Source organism: Salvelinus fontinalis, chromosome 20, assembly GCF_029448725.1.
Source record: "Salvelinus fontinalis isolate EN_2023a chromosome 20, ASM2944872v1, whole genome shotgun sequence".
Taxonomy (NCBI): Eukaryota; Metazoa; Chordata; class Actinopteri; order Salmoniformes; family Salmonidae; genus Salvelinus; species Salvelinus fontinalis.
In genome coordinates this window covers 28,623,589-28,644,435 of record NC_074684.1, presented here as the reverse complement: position 1 = coordinate 28,644,435, position 20,847 = coordinate 28,623,589, and the positions used below count along the sequence as shown (strand labels likewise).

Genomic DNA, 20,847 nt, shown 5'->3' with positions numbered 1-20,847 from the left:
TCCGCCTTTTCACGTAAGCGCAGAGCGCTTCCCCTATCGCGTTTCATCGCTCACATGCTCTCAACTATGCAGGTTTACCACAGGTTATGACAGTGCCAAAGTTATTTTGAAGCCTGTTGCTGATGTTAAGACTCTTATGATGTTTTGAAGTTAATGCCCCATTTTGCGTGTAGGGAAGCGTTTATACCATTTATGCGTTGTTGCAAGATGACTCCACTTATTTTCATGTAGCCTAAACTGGTGGTGTGGGGGAAAGTAAACGCGCTCGATCCGATGGCATGAAACGCAACCGCTACCTTTGGTTTCAGAAAGGAACAGTGAATTCCTACTCAGGTGTGATCGAGTTTTCCTCCGAGAACTGCTCGCACCATCAAGCAACATATAGGCCTCTCGGGGATTAAACCGGTCAAGACTACCTGGAGTGACTGTGGATCGCGGGCCACCATGCAAAGCGCCGAAGATGCGAAGCGGAAATTGGATTTGTTGGAGGATAATCAAATGGACTCTGGTGTTGAATCCTTCCAATCATTAATGAAAGATGACCCCTTTATCAAAACAGATCGGGAATCGACTTCTGAACCCAGTGAAGCCAGGGATAAATTGACTAACACCAGCACAGAGGAGCGGTTGGATTCTGCTTATGGCTCATCGTCACTAAATGTTGAGAGTTTGAGTGAGATTATAGGGGGCTGCAACATTTCAAAGTCTAAAGATGACAGCGCAGAGAACACAGAATGTAGTGAACATGAAGAAAACCTTCTCACCACCATCACTGAAGATGGAGACACGTACGTTTTTTATTTGCCTCTTTTTAAATAACTAATATTTTAATTTACGCTATGGCTGTGTTTTTGAAAAGGTAAAACGTGTTCTTGTCATGGCGACGAAATTTTGGTGAACAACGTTTCAAGAAACACACGCATGCGTGTATGTGTGTGTGTGCAAGCCAAGGCGTGGTTAACTTAGCATTTTAATTAATTACATTGGGATCTGCCCAAAATTCTTGTTGGACACAAATAGCCAGAAGGAAATTGTGAAAAAAATTGAGACATTTTTCAGTATAGACACAAGTATGGACAGCAGTCCGCTAATTTTAGTTTAATTTGACAATATCAAATCAAATTATATTTGTCACATGCGCCGAAAACAATAGGTGTAGACTACATTGACATGTTTGTTTATGACCCCTCCCTAAAGATGCAGAGTTAAAAAGAGGATTATTAACTGGGTGGTTTGAACCCTGAATGCTGATTGGCTGACAGCTTTCATACCGTATATTACGGGTATGACAAAACACTTATTTTTACTGCTCAAATTCTGTTGGTAAACAGTTTTTAATAGCAATAAGGCACCTCTGGGGTTTGTGATATATGGCAAATATACAATGGCTAAGGGCTGTGTCCTGGCACTTAGCGTTGTGTCGTGATAAGAACAGCCCTTAGCCGGGTATATTGGCCATATACCACCCCCCCCCCAGGCCTTATTGCTTAAATAGAATACACAATAATGGGGCTATATACAGGGAGTACCACTACCAGATCAATGTGCATGAATATAAGGTATTTGAGGTAGATATGTACATGAACGCTGGCTAAAGTGACTAGGCATCAGAATAGATAATAAGAGTAAGAATAAAGAACAGAGTCGCAGCAGCAGCGTCCTTAGTATCTGTATACATAATATGACTTTCCCCTGTCTAAAATACATAGCATAGGCTATATTGAGTACCAATTGGGCCATGCAAATGTCTGTCAATTCAATTCTAATGCACATTATGGTGTCTGTCCTACCCCATACATTTGTGCCCAATCCAAAAACCAACTCTTTGCCCGAAGCACCTAGAGACCCTTCCAGATTCAACCTGGTAGATCTTACAGAATTGGATGGGTGGTACTCTTTGGCTGTCCTCTTATGGGTTTCATCTGGCATTGAAAACATAGGCTAAAATTACCACTGTCAACAAACAGGGGACGTTTTCATTGATGCCGTCATGTCTGATGGAATGACTGGATGTCTGAGTGTGTTAACCACAATAACAATTTGAAGATGGATGCGTTTTCGTAGACTAGGCCTACTGCACCAATTTGCAGCAAACAATCAAAACAACCACCAATTGTTGTTGCTGTCTGATTGAATAAGTCAAGGCTTGGAGAATGACCCGTAGTTTTGCCCTGCACAGCTCTTTCTTTGCTTGTGTCATGTTTATCCTAATCCCAATAATCATGGCATGTGATGTCGACTAAGAGGAGAGTTTAAGTGGGGAGTGATACATACTCTCAGGCCTTTGTGTGAAAGCTGCAGATGAACTCCTGTGAGGTGCCTCGACTTGGAAAGCAGAAGTGTAAAAGACACAGCACTGGAAATTCCCCATGATAGACGAGGCAGGGCACATGTTCACATAGTAATTATCTCCCAAGAATAGGCGGATTAATGAAACTCATACAATTACCACAGACACACAGACATGCAGACTTTTGGCCTTATCGGCCTTCTACACTACTTTCACATCAGTTAGTTAGGTTGAAAATGTGGCTCTGGTCAAAAGTAATGCACTTTGTAGGGAATAGTATGTGAACAATGTGTTTTGGAAAACCTTGATGTAGGTTAAACTAAGCACTGTTGTGCCCATTTCCTGCATTTGACTCTTTTGTCTGCTAGAACTTCCCCTTTAGCATTTGGGGTGAGTGTTTCTTGGTGTTGCTGTTTTCCACTTTGACTGTATGAACCAAATGTGATGACAGTGTGAATGGGGTGCAGTAAAGAACAAAATTCATTGCATTTGTATTTGAACTGTGTAGTTAAAGTTCATAGGTCTGCGGTTTGTGTATGTCAAACATCCCTTCATCAACCGATAGTTTTGTTTGTTCTTTTTCAAGTAACTACGGTTCTAGTGGTGATTGATACCCAAGAAGATACATATTTGAAAAGTGCTTTGCGGAATGAAACATCCTCCTGACATGACTGTTCTTTGCATAAAAGTTCCATTATTGCACAACATTCGCAACCAATGAGTGTGGCCTTCTAAGCAACCAGTTGACATTAATGCAATGTGTTACATTTCCAGGTAGGTCTGGATATCATTCTAAGAATGCTCAAACAGGTAATTCTTTCCATCAAATTATATGTTGTTCTCATCTCCTGAGGCTGCTTACTTTTAAACGTTTAAAGGAAAGTAGCTGGACATTTTGAATGAGAAACGATTCCACTCTCCTCGGGCAGCTCACTTTCCGGTCGAATGCAACGTTTAAGTGACAGTAACTCAAAACTGCTTTTGCTTGCTGTGGGGCCTAGGACGAGTCACCGTAAAAGCACTTTATGACACGTTTAATGAAAAAAGGTCTTTATAAATCAATCTGATTTATTATAGAAATGTAATGAGAAAAGTTGTTTTTGTTCCCCTTCTAGACTCCTGCATTTAGCCATCATCCATGAAGATGAACACTTTGCCAACCAATTGATACAGCTGTTCCCCAAAGATGTCTTGGACATCCAGAACAACTTGTACCAGGTACAGTAAACAAAGCAACACTCCTCTCTTTACACCCTCAACACTGGTCATACTGGTGTACTGAAACTGACTTAACCTTCATGATACTTCCTCTTGATGATTGCAATTGCCAATGTTTATGACGACAGAGGTGATAATGTTATTTCTGCATCGTGTAATTCAAGAGAAATTCTCTTCCCCTTTCTCCAGTTGTGCATCCTCCCACCGTAACGGTTCGGTGGGTGGTTCCAGAGTTATTTCATAAGGGAGCTTAAATGAAATGGGGAAACTCCACTGCTTTCCCGCCTTTAAAAAACGAATAAGAGTGGAGGAATCTTATCTGGAATCTTCTCTGTCTCATAGATAAAAACATTTAAGCTAGACAGGGCAGATTTAAGAGGATGTTTGAGTGAACATTCAGGGGGGGGGCAAGCTGACGTAGCGTTGGAGAAATCCTGATGGAGAGGAAAGCGGAGAGAGCAGAAATGACACAGTCAGCGTTTTACACCGTGACTCACACGCACATAGCCTTGTTATTTCTCTGTTCTGTTAGAGTTTACCAAAAGCCACGTAAGCAGTGGTAGACCTACTGGTTATATTAGTCATTATATTCCCACACTACACAGTTCAATCAGCAGTTCCACATTGATATGCCTTAGGCCTACGTTTTATTTATTTTAGTTACTTACCAATGTATTGTTGCTCATCCCCTCACTTGGTATGGCTTCCTATGGCATTAAAGAGTTCAACTATTCTATACTTAAGCTGAGTCATACACTGAGTCTACAAAACATTAGGAACACTTGCTCTTTCCATGACATTGACTGACGAGGTGAATCGAGGTGATCCCTTATGGATGTCATCTGTTATATCCACTTCAATCAGTGTAGATGAAAGGGAGGAGACAGGTCAAAGAATGATTATTAAGACAAGTGAGACATGGATTGTGTATGAGGGCCATTCAGAGGGTAAATAGCAAAGTGCCTTTGAATGGGGAATGGCAGTAGGTGCCAGGCGCACCAGTTTGACTGTGTCAAGAACTGCAACGCTGCTGGGTTTTTCACGCTTAACAGTTTCCCATGTGTATCAAGAATGGTCCACCACCCAAAGGACATCCAGCCAACTTGATACAACTGTGGGAAGCATTGCAGTCAACATGTGCCAGCATCCCTGTGGAACGCTTTTGAGTCCATGCCCCGACGAATTGAGGCTGTTCTGAGGGCAAAAGGGGGTGCAACACAATATTAGGAAGGTGTTCCTAATGTTTTGTACACTCAATGTAGATACTAGCTACTGTACTTAAGTTCAGATCCTTGATCAGCTCGGATTGTACTAAATTCACTTTAAACGAGAGCCCATTCTGACTCCAAGTCAGATATCACACCAACCTGTAATACTAACCCATTGTTGGATGTTTGTTTAGATTATTACGTGTTTCCATAGAAATAGAATTACTAGAAAGGGGATCCCCATCCTAGTCAATGTTCTGTGATGGGTGGACTGGCGGCCATATTGAGTGTACCCATAGAAGTAATTCTATTTTGATGCGTGGTCCTTAGACGCCGCTACACCTTGCCACCTACCTGAGCCTGTCTTCGGTGGTGCGGGGCCTTGTGGAGAGCGGGGCCAGCCTAGAGCTCCAGGACCAGGAGGGCAACACGCCGCTCCATGTGGCCTGCGAGCAGGGCCAGGCCAAATGCGCCACCGAGATGACCCGGGATGTCTCCCCCAGCAAGCTGGGCTCCGTGCTGGAGACACAGAACTGGAGAGGTGAGAGAGCAGGGCCCATATTCATTAGGCACCGAATGGGGAAATAACTGACTGAAACAGGGAGAGCCTACCTGGACTTGCCATATAAGAAACACTAATTTTTGTTTTTCTATGTGTGCATTAATGAATACAACCCTGGGCCCACTACAGTAGGTAAACATTAAATATTACAGCTATAAATGTCATGAATAGAGCTGTTACTTTCCTTATTCTACATGTGTGTTCTACATAATGTACAGTGCCTTCAGAAAGTATTCATACCCCTTGACTTATTCCACATTCTGTTGTGTTACAGCCTATTAAATATATATTTTTGCCCCAAAAAATTGCACATTTATTGAAAATGAAATACAGAAATATCTAATTTACTTAAATATTCAATACAGAGTCAATATATGTTATAATCACCTTTGAAAGCCATTACAGGTGTGAGTCTTCCTGGGTAAGTGTCTAAGAGCTTTGCACCTGGAATAAACAATATTGTCCCATTATTCTTTTCAAAACGTATCATTGCTAGAAAACCATTTTCAAGTCTTCCCATAGATTTTCAAGCAGATTTAAGTCAAAACTGTAACTCGGCCATCTGGGAACATTCACTGTCTTCTTGGTAAGCAACTCCAGTGTAGATTTGGCCTTGTGTTTTAGGTTATTGTCTCGCTGAAAGGTCAATTAATCTCCCAGTGTCTGGTGGAAAGCAGACTGAACCAGGTTTTCCTCTGGGATTTTTTCTGTGCTTAGCTCCATTCCATTTCTTTTTTATCCTGAAAACTCCCCAGCCCTTAACGATTACAAGCATACCCATAATATGATGCAGACACCACTATGCTTGAAAATATAGAGAGTGGTACTCGATTTGCCCCAAACATAACACTTTGTATTCAGGTCAAAAAGTGAATTGCTTTGCCACATTTTTTGCAGTATTACTTTAGTCTTTGTTGTAAACAGGATGCATGTTTTGAAATATTTTTAGTCTGTACAGGCTTCCTTCTTTTAATTCTGTCAATGAGGTTAGCATTGTGGAGTAACTACAGCCATTAAACTCTGTAACTGTTTTAAAGTCACCATTGGCCTCATGGTTAAATCCCTGAGCAGTTTCCTTCCTCTCCGGCAACTGAGTTAGGAGGGACGCCTGTATCTTTGTAGTGACTGGGTGTATTGATACACCATCCAAAGTGTCATTAATAACTTCACCATGCTCAAAGAAATATACAATATCTGCTTTTTTATTTTTACCCATCTACCAATAGGTGCCCTTCTTTGCAAAGCTGTTGCCACCTTGCACGCTGTATGCCTACTGAATAGAGCCCAGGATGATCAGCTGTTACCATCTTGCACACTGTGTGCCTACTGAACAGAGCCCAGGATGATCAGCTGTTGCCACCTTGCACGCTGTGTGCCTACTGAACAGGGCCCAGGATGATCAGCTGTTACCATCTTGCACGCTGTGTGCCTACTGAACAGAGCCCAGGATGATCAGCTGTTGCCACCTTGCACGCTGTGTGCCTACTGAACAGAGCCCAGGATGATCAGCTGTTGCCACCTTGCACGCTGTGTGCCTACTGAACAGAGCCCAGGATGATCAGCTGTTGCCACCTTGCACGCTGTGTGCCTACTGAACAGAGCCCAGGATGATCAGCTGTTGCCACCTTGCACGCTGTGTGCCTACTGAACAGAGCCCAGGATGATCAGCTGTTGCCACCTTGCACGCTGTGTGCCTACTGAACAGGGCCCAGGATGATCAGCTCTTGCCACCTTGCACGCTGTGTGCCTACTGAACAGAGCCCAGGATGATCAGCTCTTGCCACCTTGCACGCTGTGTGCCTACTGAACAGGGCCCAGGATGATCAGCTGTTGCCACCTTGCATGCTGTGTGCCTACTGAACAGAGCCCAGGATGATCAGCTGTTGCCACCTTGCACGCTGTGTGCCTACTGAACAGGGCCCAGGATGATCAGCTGTTGCCACCTTGGACGCTGTGTGCGAGGCTATAACGATACCATGATGTGATATCTCTTTATTTAGTGCCACTTCCTGTTGTGTTGGCGTCTACAGTATGTCGGCATCTGTGCGAGCTTGTTCTTGCCTCGCACTTTGTGTTTTATTGCGACATTGCTCTGTGCGAGACAAAACTGTGGTCTAAATGATTTGTTGTTGCTGTCGAGCTGGTATTCGATGTTCCCGGCTAAGTAGATTTTGGAGATGGAAATCATGTTAATGGTTGTAAACAATTGTATATTTTGTTTGTTAAGTAGCTTATGTATGTTATTGTGTGTCACGTGGCATGACCTTACTGATGCTTGTTTGATACTAGCTATAACATGTAGTCAAAATAATCTAATCCCTCATTCAGAAAGGTGATTTTTGAAAGGTGATATTTTTTTAAAGGAATGTGTGTCTTTGTTTTCAGGTCTCACCTGTCTCCACTTAGCCACTGTGAACAGACAGCATTGTCTGATGAAGCTACTGATGAAGAAAGGGGCAGACCTCAACATCCAGGTTTGTCCAATGACTTCCCCAGGTGTACTCCCTTACAATAACCTTGTATTACTCAAGTACTGCATTACATTGTGCTGTAATACTGTAGTTAGTACTTCATGACATTGTGTCTTTCCTAAATCCTCTTCATTTGTAGTAGGGCAGATATACATTTACCTCGATTTAGATGATCAAGCTACACCTTTGAGGACTGTCTTTAAAGGAATGTATCATGTCATGATTTGAGCAAATGTGATACATGAATGAACACATGGTATTTAAAAATATATATATTTAGAGGTTCAGACTTTCTCCTTCAAGTTATGTCCTTTACTACTTTACTGTACTGATAGTGATACGGCCTGAGCTCAGTGGATTCTGATGGATTCATGTAATTAGAGTTGGGTCGTGATGAGGCTGGCTGGGAACCAGGGGGTTTTCTGGAGATGCTTGACGTGTCAGAGAATAGGCCCAGGCCAGCAAGTCTGAGTCACATATAGATGGATATAGAACTCAACACAACATAGCAGACTGACCTTACCTACCCCAGATATATTTATTGGGCAAATAAGCTTGCTATACAGTAGATATAATTTGCCTAATTTTATGTGTTCAAGACATTGGCACATTTTCAGTTTTAGAATGAATAGATAGTGGATTGAGGAGGACAGTTCCTTACTAAGATTGTTTAGTCCTTTGCTCCCCCTAGTGGCCTTTCCCTCACCCTATCCTTTTTTGAAGGGAAATTGTATTTACCGATTCCCTTACCCTTGCCTGTCTTCTCTCTGTCCCCCAGGAAGGTACAAGTGGTAAGACAGCTCTCCATCTGGCCGTGGAGCTCCACGACGTGATCTCTGTGACTCTGCTGCTGAACAAGGGAGCTGACATGGACGCTGCGATGTTTAACGGCTGCACGCCACTTCACCTGGCGGTGGGCCGGCAGGACGCAGCCATCGCCAACCTGCTCTGCCAGTCTGGGGCCGACAAGATGCTGAGGAACATGGAGGATGAGACGGCACTGGATCTAGCCGATGGCAATGATGATGTGAGTTATACGGGAAGGGTCAGTTTCCCACACACAAATTAATCCTTGTACTGGACTAAAAAATATTCTCCATTGAACATGCTTTTTTTAGTCCAGGACTATAGCTATAAACTTAATCTGTGTCTGGGAAATCAGCTCAAAGTGTATTTGGCGTTTGACTCGAAGTCCGGTGATATTCACTGAGAATGCTATAAATACATATTTGGGGGGAAATTGTAACATTCCCAGTTTATTTATTGTTATGAAAGAGACTGACTGGACTGTTGTCTGGATCAGAGGTATAAAATATGTGAAATATAAACCCCCACCATATGGCTTCCTTTCAGATCCTTGCTCTTTTCCCTTTTGATGACATTCAAATCCAGGGCAGGTCAGTGGTTGGAGGGCCATTCTGAGTGTACTCTCACCACCTGAATATACTCTACAGCTGGAGACATTTTGAATCTTAAACATCTTGAGCCTCATCGGAAAACTGTAGCTTTACTTCAATCATGTTTGTTATTGTGTGATGGTTTACTTTCATTTATATTGCATGTACACTGAGTGAACAAAACATTAGGAACACCTGCTGATATAGACTGACCAGGTGAATCCAGGTGGAAGCTATGATCCTTATTGTTAAATCTACTTCAATCAGTGTAGATGAAGGGGAGGAGACAGGTTAAATAATGATTTTTAAGTCTTGACACCATTGAGACATGGATTGTGTATGTGTGCCATTCAGAAGGTGAATGGGCAAGACAACATATTTAAGTGACTTTGAATGGGGTATGGTAGTAGAGGCCAGGCGCACCGGTTTGAGGATGTCAAAAACTGCATACTCTGCTGGGTTTTTCACGCTCAACAGTTTCCTGTGTGTATCAAAAATGGCCCACCACCCAAAGGAAATCCAGTCAACTTGACACAACTGTGGGAAGCATTGGAGTTAACATGGGCCAGCATCCCTGTGGAATGCTTTGGACACCGTGTAGAGACCATGCCCCGATGAATTAAGGCAGTTCTGAGTTCCAAGGGGTAGGGGCGGGGGGGTGCAGCTCAATGTTAGGAAGGTGTTCCTAATGTTTTGTACATCATGACTGTATACTATATGGGCTGAATACTAACCTGCAATCTGCATGCCTTTTGTGTTAATCATGCATTGAAGTCAATGTAAGAATGAGTTGTGCATGAAAAGTCAAAGTTAGAATTCGTCCCTCTGCATGAGAAATTCACATTGAAAAGTAGCTTTTTCTCCACTAGCAAAAGGTACAAAGGGGAAAATGTATATCTACTGAATTAGTTCTTTACCCGTTTTCAAATACTAGGAGCAGTTAAATCTCACTTGGAAACTAAATGAACTACATTAATTTACTATCAAAAACAGATGAGCATGAGTGGGAAGAATTCAAATGTTTAATTTCCCTATAAAATACAGGGAATCTACCTCTATCAAATGTGTATACTAACTGATTAAGAAAATGCATTGCTGTCATGCTGTAAGTGAAAATTGTTTAAGCTCTCAGAATGGAACTTTACATTTTTTTAAACTTTAGTCACTGTAAATCTGTTATCATAAAGAGGTTCTTTATCTATTATCATAACTTAATATCTTTCATTGTATATTTCATTTATTGATTTATACTTTGAATGTATTGCCTTGCCAATATCTTTGTTGGTAAGACACATTTTATCGTAATAGATGTATTTTCAATACAGTTATATTTTCCCTGTTTAACCATCCTCCTTCTCTCTGATCAATTAGCTTTGATCTTTGAGCCTTCTCTTAACAGTTTCAAACTCCTATATTTTGTAATAAACAGAATATAATCAACACCATTTCACTTTTTTCTTGTCGTTCCTAAACATATGTTCAGAATTTCTGTTCATTAATTTTTATTTATTTTTTTAACAAATTTCAACTTTATTTAACCAGGTAGGCCAGTTGAGAACAAGTTCTCCTTTACAACTGCGACCTGGCAGAGATAAAGCAATGCAGTGCGACACAAACAACACAGAGTTACACATGGGATAAACAAACGTACAGTCAATAACACAATAGAAAAATCTATTTACAGTGTGTGCGAATGTAGTAAGATTAGGGAGTTAAGGCAATAAATAGGCCATAGTGGCGAAATAATTACAATTTAGCAATTAACACTGGAGTGATAGATGCGCAGAAGATGAATGTGCAAGTAGAGATACTGGGTTGCAAAGGAGAAAGAAAAAAAATAATATGGGGATGAGGTAGTTGGGTGGGCTATTTACAGATGGACTGTACAGGTGCAATGATCGGTAAGCTGCACTGACAGCTGATGCTTAAAGATAGTGAGGGAGATATAAGACTCCAGCTTCAGTGATTTTTGCAATTTGTTCCAGTCATTGGCAGCAGAGAACTGGAAGGAAAGCCGGCCAAACGAGGAGTTGGCTTTGGGGATGACCAGTGAAATATACCTGCTGGAGCACGTGCTTCGGGTGGGTGCTGCTATTAGGATCAGTGAGCTGAGATAAGGCGGGGCTTTACTTAGCAAAGACTTATAGATGACCTGGAGCCAGTGGGTTTGGCGACGAATATGAAGCGAGGGCCAGCCAACGAGAGCATACAGGTCGCAGTGGTGGGTAGTATATGGGGCTTTGGTGACAAAACTGATGGCACTGTGATAGACTACATCCAATTTGCTGAGTAGAGTGTTGGAGGCTATTTTGTAAATGACATCGCCGAAGTCAAGGATTGATAGGATAGTCAGTTTTACGAGGGTATGTTTGGCGGCATGAGTGAAGGATGCATTGTTACGAAATAGGAAGCCGATTCTAGATTTAATTATGGATTGGAGATGCTTAATGTGAGTCTGGAAGGAGAGTTTACAGTCTAACCAGACACCTAGGTATTTGTAGTTGTCCACATATTCTAAGTCAGAACCGTCCAGAGTAGTGATGCTAGTCGGGCGGGCGTGTGCGGGCAGCGATCGGTTGAAGAGCATGCATTTAGTTTTACTTGCATTTAAGAGCCGTTGGAGGCCACGGAAGGAGTGTTGTATGGCATTGAAGCTTGTCTGGAGATTTGTTAACAGAGTGTCCAAAGGAGGGCCAGAACTATACAGAATGGTGATGTCTGCGTAGATGTGGATCAGAGAATCACCAGCAGCAAGAGCGATATCATTGATGTATACAGAGAAAAGAGTCGGCCCGAGAATTGAACCCTGTCGCACCCCCAAAGAGACTGGCAGGGGTCCGGACAACAGGCCCTCCGATTTGACACACTGAACTCTGTGAAGTAGTTGGTGAACCAGGCGAGGCAGTCATTTGAGAAACCAAGGCTATTGAGTCTGCCAATAAGAATGCGATGATTGACAGAGTCAAAAGCCTTGGCCATGTCGATGAAGACGGCTGCACAGTATTGTCTTTTATCGATGGTGGTTATGATATCGTTTAGGACCTTGAGTGTGGCTGAGGTGCACACATGACCAGCTCGGAAACCAGATTGCATAGCTGAGAAGGTACGGTGGGATTCGAAATGGTCGGTGATCTGTTTGTTAACTTGGCTTTCGAAGACTTTAGAAAGGCAGGGTAGGATAGATTTAGGTCTGTAACAGTTTGGGTCTAGAGTGTCTCCCCCTTTTGAAGAGGGGGATGACCGCAGCAGCTTTCCAATCTTTGGGGATCTCAGATGATACGAAAGAGAGGTTGAACAGGGCAGCTGGGAGGAGGTGATCTTACTCTCCATGGAGTTTACAGTTTCCCAGAACTTTTTGGAGTTTGTGCTACAGAATGCAAATTTCTGTTTGAAAAAGCTAGCCCTTGCTTTCCTAACTGTCTTTGTACTCTGCTCAAAAAAATAAAGGGAACACTAAAATAACACATCCTAGATCTGAATGAATGAAATATTCTTATTAAATACTTTTTTATTTACATAGTTGAATGTGCTGACAACAAAATCACACAAATTATCAATGGAAATCAAATTTATCAACCCATGGAGGTCTGGATTTGATGGTCTCCATCCAGATGGTCTCCTGAGGGATCTCCTCCCAGACCTGGACTAAAGCTTCCGCCAACTCCTGGACAGTCTGTGGTGCAACGTGGCGTTGGTGGATGGAGCGAGACATGATGTCCCAGATGTGCTCAATTGGATTCAGGTCTGGGGAACGGGCGGGCCAGTCCATAGCATCAATGCCTTCCTCTTGCAGGAACTGCTGACACACTCCAGCCACATGAGGTCTAGCATTGTCCTGCATTAGGAGGAACCCAGGGCCAACCGCACCAGCATATGGTCTCACAAAGGGTCTGAGGATCTCATCTCGGTACCTAATGGCAGTCAGGCTACCTCTGGCGAGCACATGGAGGGCTGTGCGTCCCCCCAAAGAAATGCCACCCCACACCATGACCGTCCCACCGCCAAACCGGTCATGCTGGAGGATGTTGCAGGCAGCAGAATGTTCTCCATGGTGTCTCCAGACTCTGTCACGTCTGTCACATGTGCTCATGTGCTCAGTGTGAACCTGCTTTCATCTGTGAAGAGCACAGGGCGCCAGTGGCGAATTTGCCAATCTTGGTGTTCTCTGGCAAATGCCAAACGTCCTGCACGGTGTTGGGCTGGAAGCACAACCCCCACCTGTGGACGTCGGGCCCTCATACCACCCTCATAGAGTCTGTTTCTGACCGTTTGAGCAGACACATGCACATTTGTGGCCTGCTGGAGGTCATTTTGCAGGGCTCTGGCAGTGCTCCTCCTTGCACAAAGGCGGAGGTAGCGGTCCTGCTGCTGGGTTGTTGCCCTCCTACGGCCTCCTCCACGTCTCCTGATGTACTGGCCTGTCTCTTGGTAGCGTCTCCATGCTCTGGACACTACGCTGACAGACACAGCAAACATTCTTGCCACAGCTCGCATTGATGTGCCATCCTGGATGAGCTGCACTACCTGAGCCACTTGTGTGGGTTGTAGACTCCGTCTCATGGTACCACTAGAGTGAGAGCACCACCAGCATTCAAAAGTGACCAAAACATCAGCCAGGAAGCATAGGAATCTGAGAAGTGGTCTGTGGTCACCACCTGCAAAACCACTCCTTTATTGGGGGTGTCTTGCTAATTGCCTATAATTTCTACCTGTTGTCTATTCCATTTGCACAACAGCATGTGAAATGTATTGTCAATCAGTGTTGCTTCCTAAGTGGACAGTTTGATTTCACAGAAGTGTGATTGACTTGGAGTTACATTGTGTTGTTTAAGTGTTCCCTTAATTTTTTTGAGCAGTGTATATTGGTTCCTAAATTCCCTGAAAAGTTGCATATCGCGGGGGCTATTCGATGCTAATGCAGTACGCCACAGGATGTTTTTGTGCTGGTCAAGGGCAGTCAAGTCTGGAGTCAACCAAGGGCTATATCTGTTCTTAGTCCTAATTGTTTTGAATGGGGCATGCTTATTTAAGATGGTGAGGAAAGCACTTTTTAAAGAATAACCAGGCATCCCCTACTGACTGAATGAGGTCAATATCCTTCCAAGATACCCGGGCCAGGTCGATTAGAAAGGCCTGCTGAAGTGTTTTAGGGAGCGTTTGATAGTGATGAGGGGTGGTCGTTTGCCCACGGACCCATTACGGATGCAGGCAATGAGACAGTGATCGCTGAGATCCGGGTTGAAGACAGCAGAGGTGTACTTAGAGGGCAGGTTGGTCAGGATTATATCTATGAGGGTACCCGTGATTACGGATTTAGGGTTGTACCTGGTAGGTTCCTTGATAATTTCACGGATGTGTGTCATGGATGTGTGTCATATTAATTGTTTATAAGTAATGTACCTATACTATCTGAGCAGGCCCTCTATGCTCAAAGGGGATAATACAAAAATGATGGTATATGGAATTAGGATTTCATCAATTACAGTGCATTCGGGAAGTATTCAGACCCCTTGACTTTGTCCACATTTTGTTACATTACAGCCTTATTCTAAAATGAATTAAATACTGTTTTCTCATCAATCTAACCACAATACCCCATAATGACAAAGTAAAAAAAATAAATGAAATATCACATTTACATAAATATTCAGACCCTTAGGACTTTGTTGAAGTACCTTTGGCAGCAATTACAGTCTCAAGTCTTCTTGGGTATGACGCTATAAGCTTGGCACACCTGTATTTGGGGAGTTTCTCCCATTCTTCTCTGTCAAGTTAGATGGGAAGCGTCGCTGCACAGCTCTTTTCAAGTCTCTCCAGAGATGTTCAATCGGGTTCAAGTCCGGGCTCTGGCTGGGCCACTCAAGGACATTCAGAGACTTGTCCCGAAGCCACTCCTGCGTTGTCTTGGCTGAGTGCTTAGGGTCTTTGACCTGTTGGAAGGTGAACCTTCGCCCCAGTCTGAGGTCCTGAGCGCTCTGGAGCAGGTTTTCATCAAATCAAATCAAGTTTATTTTATATAGCCCTTCGTACATCAGCTAATATCTCGAAGTGCTGTACAGAAACCCAGCCTAAAACCCCAAACAGCAAGCAATGCAGGTGTAGAAGCACGGTGGCTAGGAAAAACTCCCTAGAAAGGCCAAAACCTAGGAAGAAACCTAGAGAGGAACCAGGCTATGAGGGGTGGCCAGTCTTCTTCTGGCTGTGCCGGGTGGAGATTATAACAGAACATGGCCAAGATGTTCAAAATGTTCATAAGTGACAAGCATGGTCAAATAATAATCAGGAATAAATGTCAGTTGGCTTTTCATAGCCGATCATTAAGAGTTGAAAACAGCCGGTCTGGGACAGGTAGGGGTTCCATAACCACAGGCAGAACAGTTGAAACTGGAATAGCAGCAAGGCCAGGTGGACTGGGGACAGCAAGGAGTCATCATGCCCGGTAGTCCTGACGTATGGTCCTAGGGCTCAGGTCCTCCGAGAGAGAGAAAGAAAGAGAGAAGGAGAGAATTAGAGAGAGACAAGATTTTCAAAATGTTCATAAATGACAAGCATGGTCAAATAATAATCAGGAATAAATGTCAGTTGGCTTTTTCATAGCCGATCATTAAGAGTTGAAAGCAGCAGGTCTGGGACAGGTAGGGGTTCCATAACCGCAGGCAGAACAGTTGAAACTGGAACAGCAGCAAGGCCAGGTGGACTGGGGACAGCAAGGAGTCATGATGCCCGGTAGTCCTGACGTATGGTCCAAGGGCTCAGGTTCTCCGAGAGAGAGAAAGAAAGAGAGAAGGAGAGAATTAGAGAGAGCATACTTAAATTCACACAGGACACTGGATAAGACAGGAGAAGTACTCCAGATATAACCAACTGACCCTAGCCCCCCGACACATAAACTACTGCAGCATAAATACTGGAGGCTGAGACAGGAGGGGTCAGGAGACACTGTGGCCCCATCCGATGATACCCCCGGACAGGGCCAAACAGGAAGGATATAACCCCACCCACTTTGCCAAAGCACAGCCCCCGCACCACTAGAGGGATATCTTCAACCACCAACTTACAATCCTGAGACAAGGCCGAGTATAGCCCACAAAGATCTCCACCACAGCACAAACCAAGGGGGGCACCAACCCAGACACCAAGCATCAAGGATCTCTCTGTACTTTGCTCCGTTCATCTTTCCCTCGATCCTGACTAGTCTCCCAGTCCCTGCCGCTCAAAAACATCCCCACAGCATGGTGCTGTCACCACCATGCTTCACCATAGGGATGGTGTCAGGTTTCCTCCAGACATGACGCTTAGCATTCAGGCCAAAGTGTTCAGTCTTGGATTCATCAAAACAGAGAATATTGTTTCTCATGGTCAGAGAGTCTTTAGATGCCTTTTGGCTAACTCCAAGTGGGCTGTCATGTGCCTTTTACTGAGGAGTGGCTTCCGTCTGGTCACTCTACCATAAAGGCCTGATTGGTGGAGTGCTGCAGAGATGGTTGTCCTTCTGGAATGTTCTCCCATCTCCACAGAGGAACTCTGGAGCTCTGTCAGAGTGACCATCGGGTTCTTGGTCACCTCCCTGACCAAGGCCCTTCGCCCCCGATTGCTTAGTTTGGCCTGGTGGACAGCCCTAGGAAGAGTCTTGGTGGTTCCAAATTTCTTCCATTTAAGAATGATGGAGGTCGCTGTGTTCTTGGGACCTTCAATGCTGCAGCAATTTTTTGCTATCCTTCCCCAGACCTGTGCCTCGACACAATCCTGTCTCGGAGCTCTAAGGACAATTCCTTCGACCTCATGGCTTTTGCTTTGACATGCACTGTCAACTTGGGGATCTTGTATAGACAGGTGTGAGCCTTACCAAATCATGTCCAATCAATTGAATTTACCACAGGTTGACTCCAATCAAGTTGTAGAAACATCTCAAGGATGATCAATGGAGACAGAATGCTCCTGAGCTCAATTTCGAGTCTCGTGGTAAAGGGTCTGAATAATCATGTAAATAAGGTATTTCTGTTTTTCATTTTTTAATACATTTCCAAACATTTTCAAATTCTGTTTTCGCCTTGTCATCATGGGTTATTGTGTGTAGATTGATGAGGAAAAAAGGATTTAATCCATTGAAGAATGAGGCTGTAATGGGACAAACAAATGTGGAAAAAGTCAAGGGGTCTGAATACTTTCCGAATGCACTGTATGTCAGTAATATAGACTAGAGGTCGAATAGATGTTTTGTTGATAGAGCCATTCTTGCAGGCTATTTCTGACTCAGCTTGTACTGCAAATCCATCCAATAAATTTTTGTAAACATTGTGGGATGCTGACTCGGGAGAACAAAGCCTCCTTGATAACTGCAAACCCCCTTATTTCTCAGTTTCCTGTCTGCTGCTTTTGGTAAATCCTATTTATTGTTGTTGCTGGGTTCTTCCCTTTATACAATGAGTCTGGAAATTCCACTCAGCCGGATAACTTACCTGTTTTCCGTGTACTCTGACAGGCTGCCCGTAATTAATATTCAGGCACAGGCCTAAGGCAAGACTGGGCCCAAGAATAAAGAAGCCTTTCAATGAGGTGAGGGATTCATTTATTGTCTTTGTTGATTGGGAATGTTTAATCTTCTATTTGCATGTTGGCATATTTTCTTTCACAAGCATTTTACCCTCTGGGCACAGACAACGTCTATTCCACATTGGTTCAATGTCATTTCATTGAAATGGAAACAACGCTGTTTCAACCAGTGTGCACGGTGGGGAGGAACTTATTTGAGGCTTTATTTTGGCATTTATCTGATTTATTCTTTGACAACTTGTTAATACTCAAATATAAGCCAGATAAACTAGTCTAGTTTGTTTTTACGGATGATTAGGAATCCACTGTTTTGGCAGGGGTTGTGCAAATGATATTTTCTCAACACTGTAACTGAACAAACAAATCTTTATTTGCCCCAACCAGGACACAATGTTGTGAACCTAATGGCCGACGCCCTTTTGAGTGAACGAATTCCCTAAAATGACTTTATTGTCAGTAGACACACCTGGCTGCTTTTGTGTCCTGTGACAAGAAGCAGATGTAAGACTCCGGGGCTGTATGTATCAAGCATCTCAGACTAGGAGTGCTGACCAAGATTATTTCCAGCAACATCAAACTGTTTTAGAGACTGACGGACAGGGTCTGGTAGTGCTCCAGTCCTCCCTGTCAGAATAAGCAACAGAGAACTTGGAAACATATCAACTCCTGTAGATATGGAACTATGGTTGTTGTGAGTAACCAAATTAATGTTCCTTTAACTCTGCATTCTAGTGAGTTTATACAAACTTTTATCTCCTACCATTCTGATAGATTTGAGACTGTCCGAAAACGTGGTTGTAATGTTAATAATTTAATTTGGTTGTTATTCCATTGGTTTACCTCAAGGCAGATGCCCCAGGGGCAGAGTGACCCACTCATTGAATATGGAGGTTTTAAATGTTAGAACAATCACCAGTAAAACCTTTCTCATGAATGACCTCATTACTGAGCGCAAAGTTGATTGCATGTTTTTCACTGAAACATGGCTGTCATCAGACTGTAGTGCCGCTCTTATTGAAACCTCCCCCCCAGACTACAGCTTTTCATACTCTATCAGAAAAGGGAAAAGGGTGGGGGGACAGCTTCTATTTTTACTAATGCTCTCAGTTGTAAGGACATTTCGTTTTTGCGACTTTGGGTCTTTTGAGCATCTTGCTACACTGTTTAAATGTCAGCCACCAGTGCTGGCTATAACCCTGTATAGGCCACCTAATCACTGCCCCACTTTCTTTACTGATTTCTCTGAAGTATTGTTTCTTGTTCTTGAGAACTATGATAAAATCATTGTGTTGGGTGATGTTAATATTCATGTTGACAAAGAGACTGACTCCAAGACCTGTCTGTATTGAATGTATTAATCTTTTGAGCTCTAATCTTTTCATATTTTATTTTCATATTTTTTTTAATGATTTTTTGTCCTGTAAAGCACATTGCTTTGCATTCCATGTCTTAAATGTGCTGTATAAATACAGCTTGATTTCATTTGACCTAGGATCAGGGCACTATCCACAAAGCATATCAGAGGAGGAGTGCTGATCTAGGATCAGTCTAGCCTTTTAGATCATAATGAATAAGATTACATGGACAGATGGGACTTGGTAGAACCTAAACCTGCACTCCTACTCTGAGATGCTTTGTGGATATGGGCCCTGGTCCCACTTGTCCATATAATCTCATACATTATGATCTAAAAGGCTGAACTGATCCTAGATCAGCACTCCTACTTTATGACACCTACAACCCCTGGTTAAGGCTTCTTCCTCTCTACCCAACCACCCCAACACTGCATGAAAGCATGCATGAGAAGGGATCATGATGGGCAGGTAGGTAGGCACTTCCTCTGTGGTTGGTGGTGTGGCATTTAAAATCAGCAATCTTGAGCAGATACAGTATTTCCACATCCTCTTTTCTAATAAGGTAATAGTCTCATAAGGCCATCCTTGGCTAATAAGATGATAGCCGTCGGAAAAGGCCATTGTGTAGCATGCTACGCAGCATGTGTACTGCAGTGACAGTGTGCAGCACATACTGTACCCAGCACAACAGTACAACAGACATCACTGATAAGCCATGGGTGGGCCTGGGAGGGCATAGGCCCACCCACTGGGGAGCCAGGCCCAGCCAATCAGAATGAGTTTTTCTCAACAAAAGGGCTTTATTACAGACATAAATACTCCTCAGTTACATCAGTTGTCCGGGTGGCTGGTCTCAGACGATCCTGCAGGTGAAGAAGCCGGAAGTGGAGGTCCAGGGCTGGCATGGTTACACACGGTCTGCAGTTGTGAGGCCGGTTGGAAGTAATGCCAAATTCTACAAAATTGTGTTGGAGGTGGTAGAGAAAGTAGAGAGAAATGGTAGAGGTGGTAGAGAAATGAACATTCAATTCTCTGGCAACAGCTCTGGTGGACATTCCTGCAGTCAGCATGACAGTTGCACACTCCCTCAAAACTTGAGACATCTGTGGCTTTGCGTTGTGTTACAAAACTGCACATTTTAGAATGGCTTTTTATTGTCCCCAGCACAAGGTGCACCTGTGTAATGATCATGCTGTTTTATCTGTTTCTTGATATGCCACACCTGTCAGGTGGACGGATTATCTTGGCAAAGGAGAAATGCTCACTAACAGGGAAGTAAACAAATTTGTGCACAAAATTTGAGAGAAATAAGCTTTTTCTGCGTATGGAAAATGATCTATTCATGGCATGGGCTTATTCAATGACAGGCATGTCTGTGTTTTTGGACAGCAACACTTCCTCATTGTCAAGAGAACAGCATTTGCTTGCTGGTGTGCTGAGAAACGTGCTCCCTTTTTTTGTGAGGGACATGCATCTTTACAAACTTTTGGTTTTCAGTGTGGATAAATGAAAACTCCTCATAAATTGTTCATGCTTTGGAAAAACTATGTTGATAATATTGTTTCTATTACATTATCAGGTGACAGACATGTATTCTGTTGTTGTGAATCAACTAAATTCTTCCAAGGTTTCATTTCTGATTGACTTTCTTGTTTAATTTAAACTACTGTACATATTGTAGCGATACTTACAGTACTGTGCTGTGCACAATAGTTGTGCTGTACTACAGTGCAGTGGATTCGTGAATGTATTCATCCAGCCCTACAGGTGGCAATGTCGCAAAAGAGGACTAC

At 43.3% G+C, this 20,847-nt stretch overlaps 1 protein-coding gene across 1 annotated transcript; it reads left to right on the top strand.

Moving 5' to 3' along the window:
* Positions 1–10,591, top strand: LOC129817649 (NF-kappa-B inhibitor epsilon-like). Its single transcript, XM_055873100.1, has 6 exons — positions 1–788; positions 3,406–3,508; positions 5,047–5,257; positions 7,664–7,752; positions 8,528–8,776; positions 9,103–10,591. The coding sequence occupies exons 1-6, from the start codon at positions 445–447 to the stop codon at positions 9,169–9,171; spliced, it is 1,065 nt and encodes a 354-aa protein (XP_055729075.1). The 5' UTR covers positions 1–444; the 3' UTR covers positions 9,172–10,591.
* The last annotated feature ends 10,256 nt before the right edge of the window (positions 10,592–20,847 follow it).

Coding starts and splice junctions, on each gene's coding strand:
- LOC129817649 (XM_055873100.1), top strand. CDS start 445: ATGCAAAGCGCCGAAGATGCGAAGCGGAAATTGGATTTGTTGGAGGAT. Junction 789..3,405: donor ATCACTGAAGATGGAGACAC/GTACGTTTTTTA, acceptor TTCCCCTTCTAG/ACTCCTGCATTTAGCCATCA. Junction 8,777..9,102: donor TAGCCGATGGCAATGATGAT/GTGAGTTATACG, acceptor GCTTCCTTTCAG/ATCCTTGCTCTTTTCCCTTT.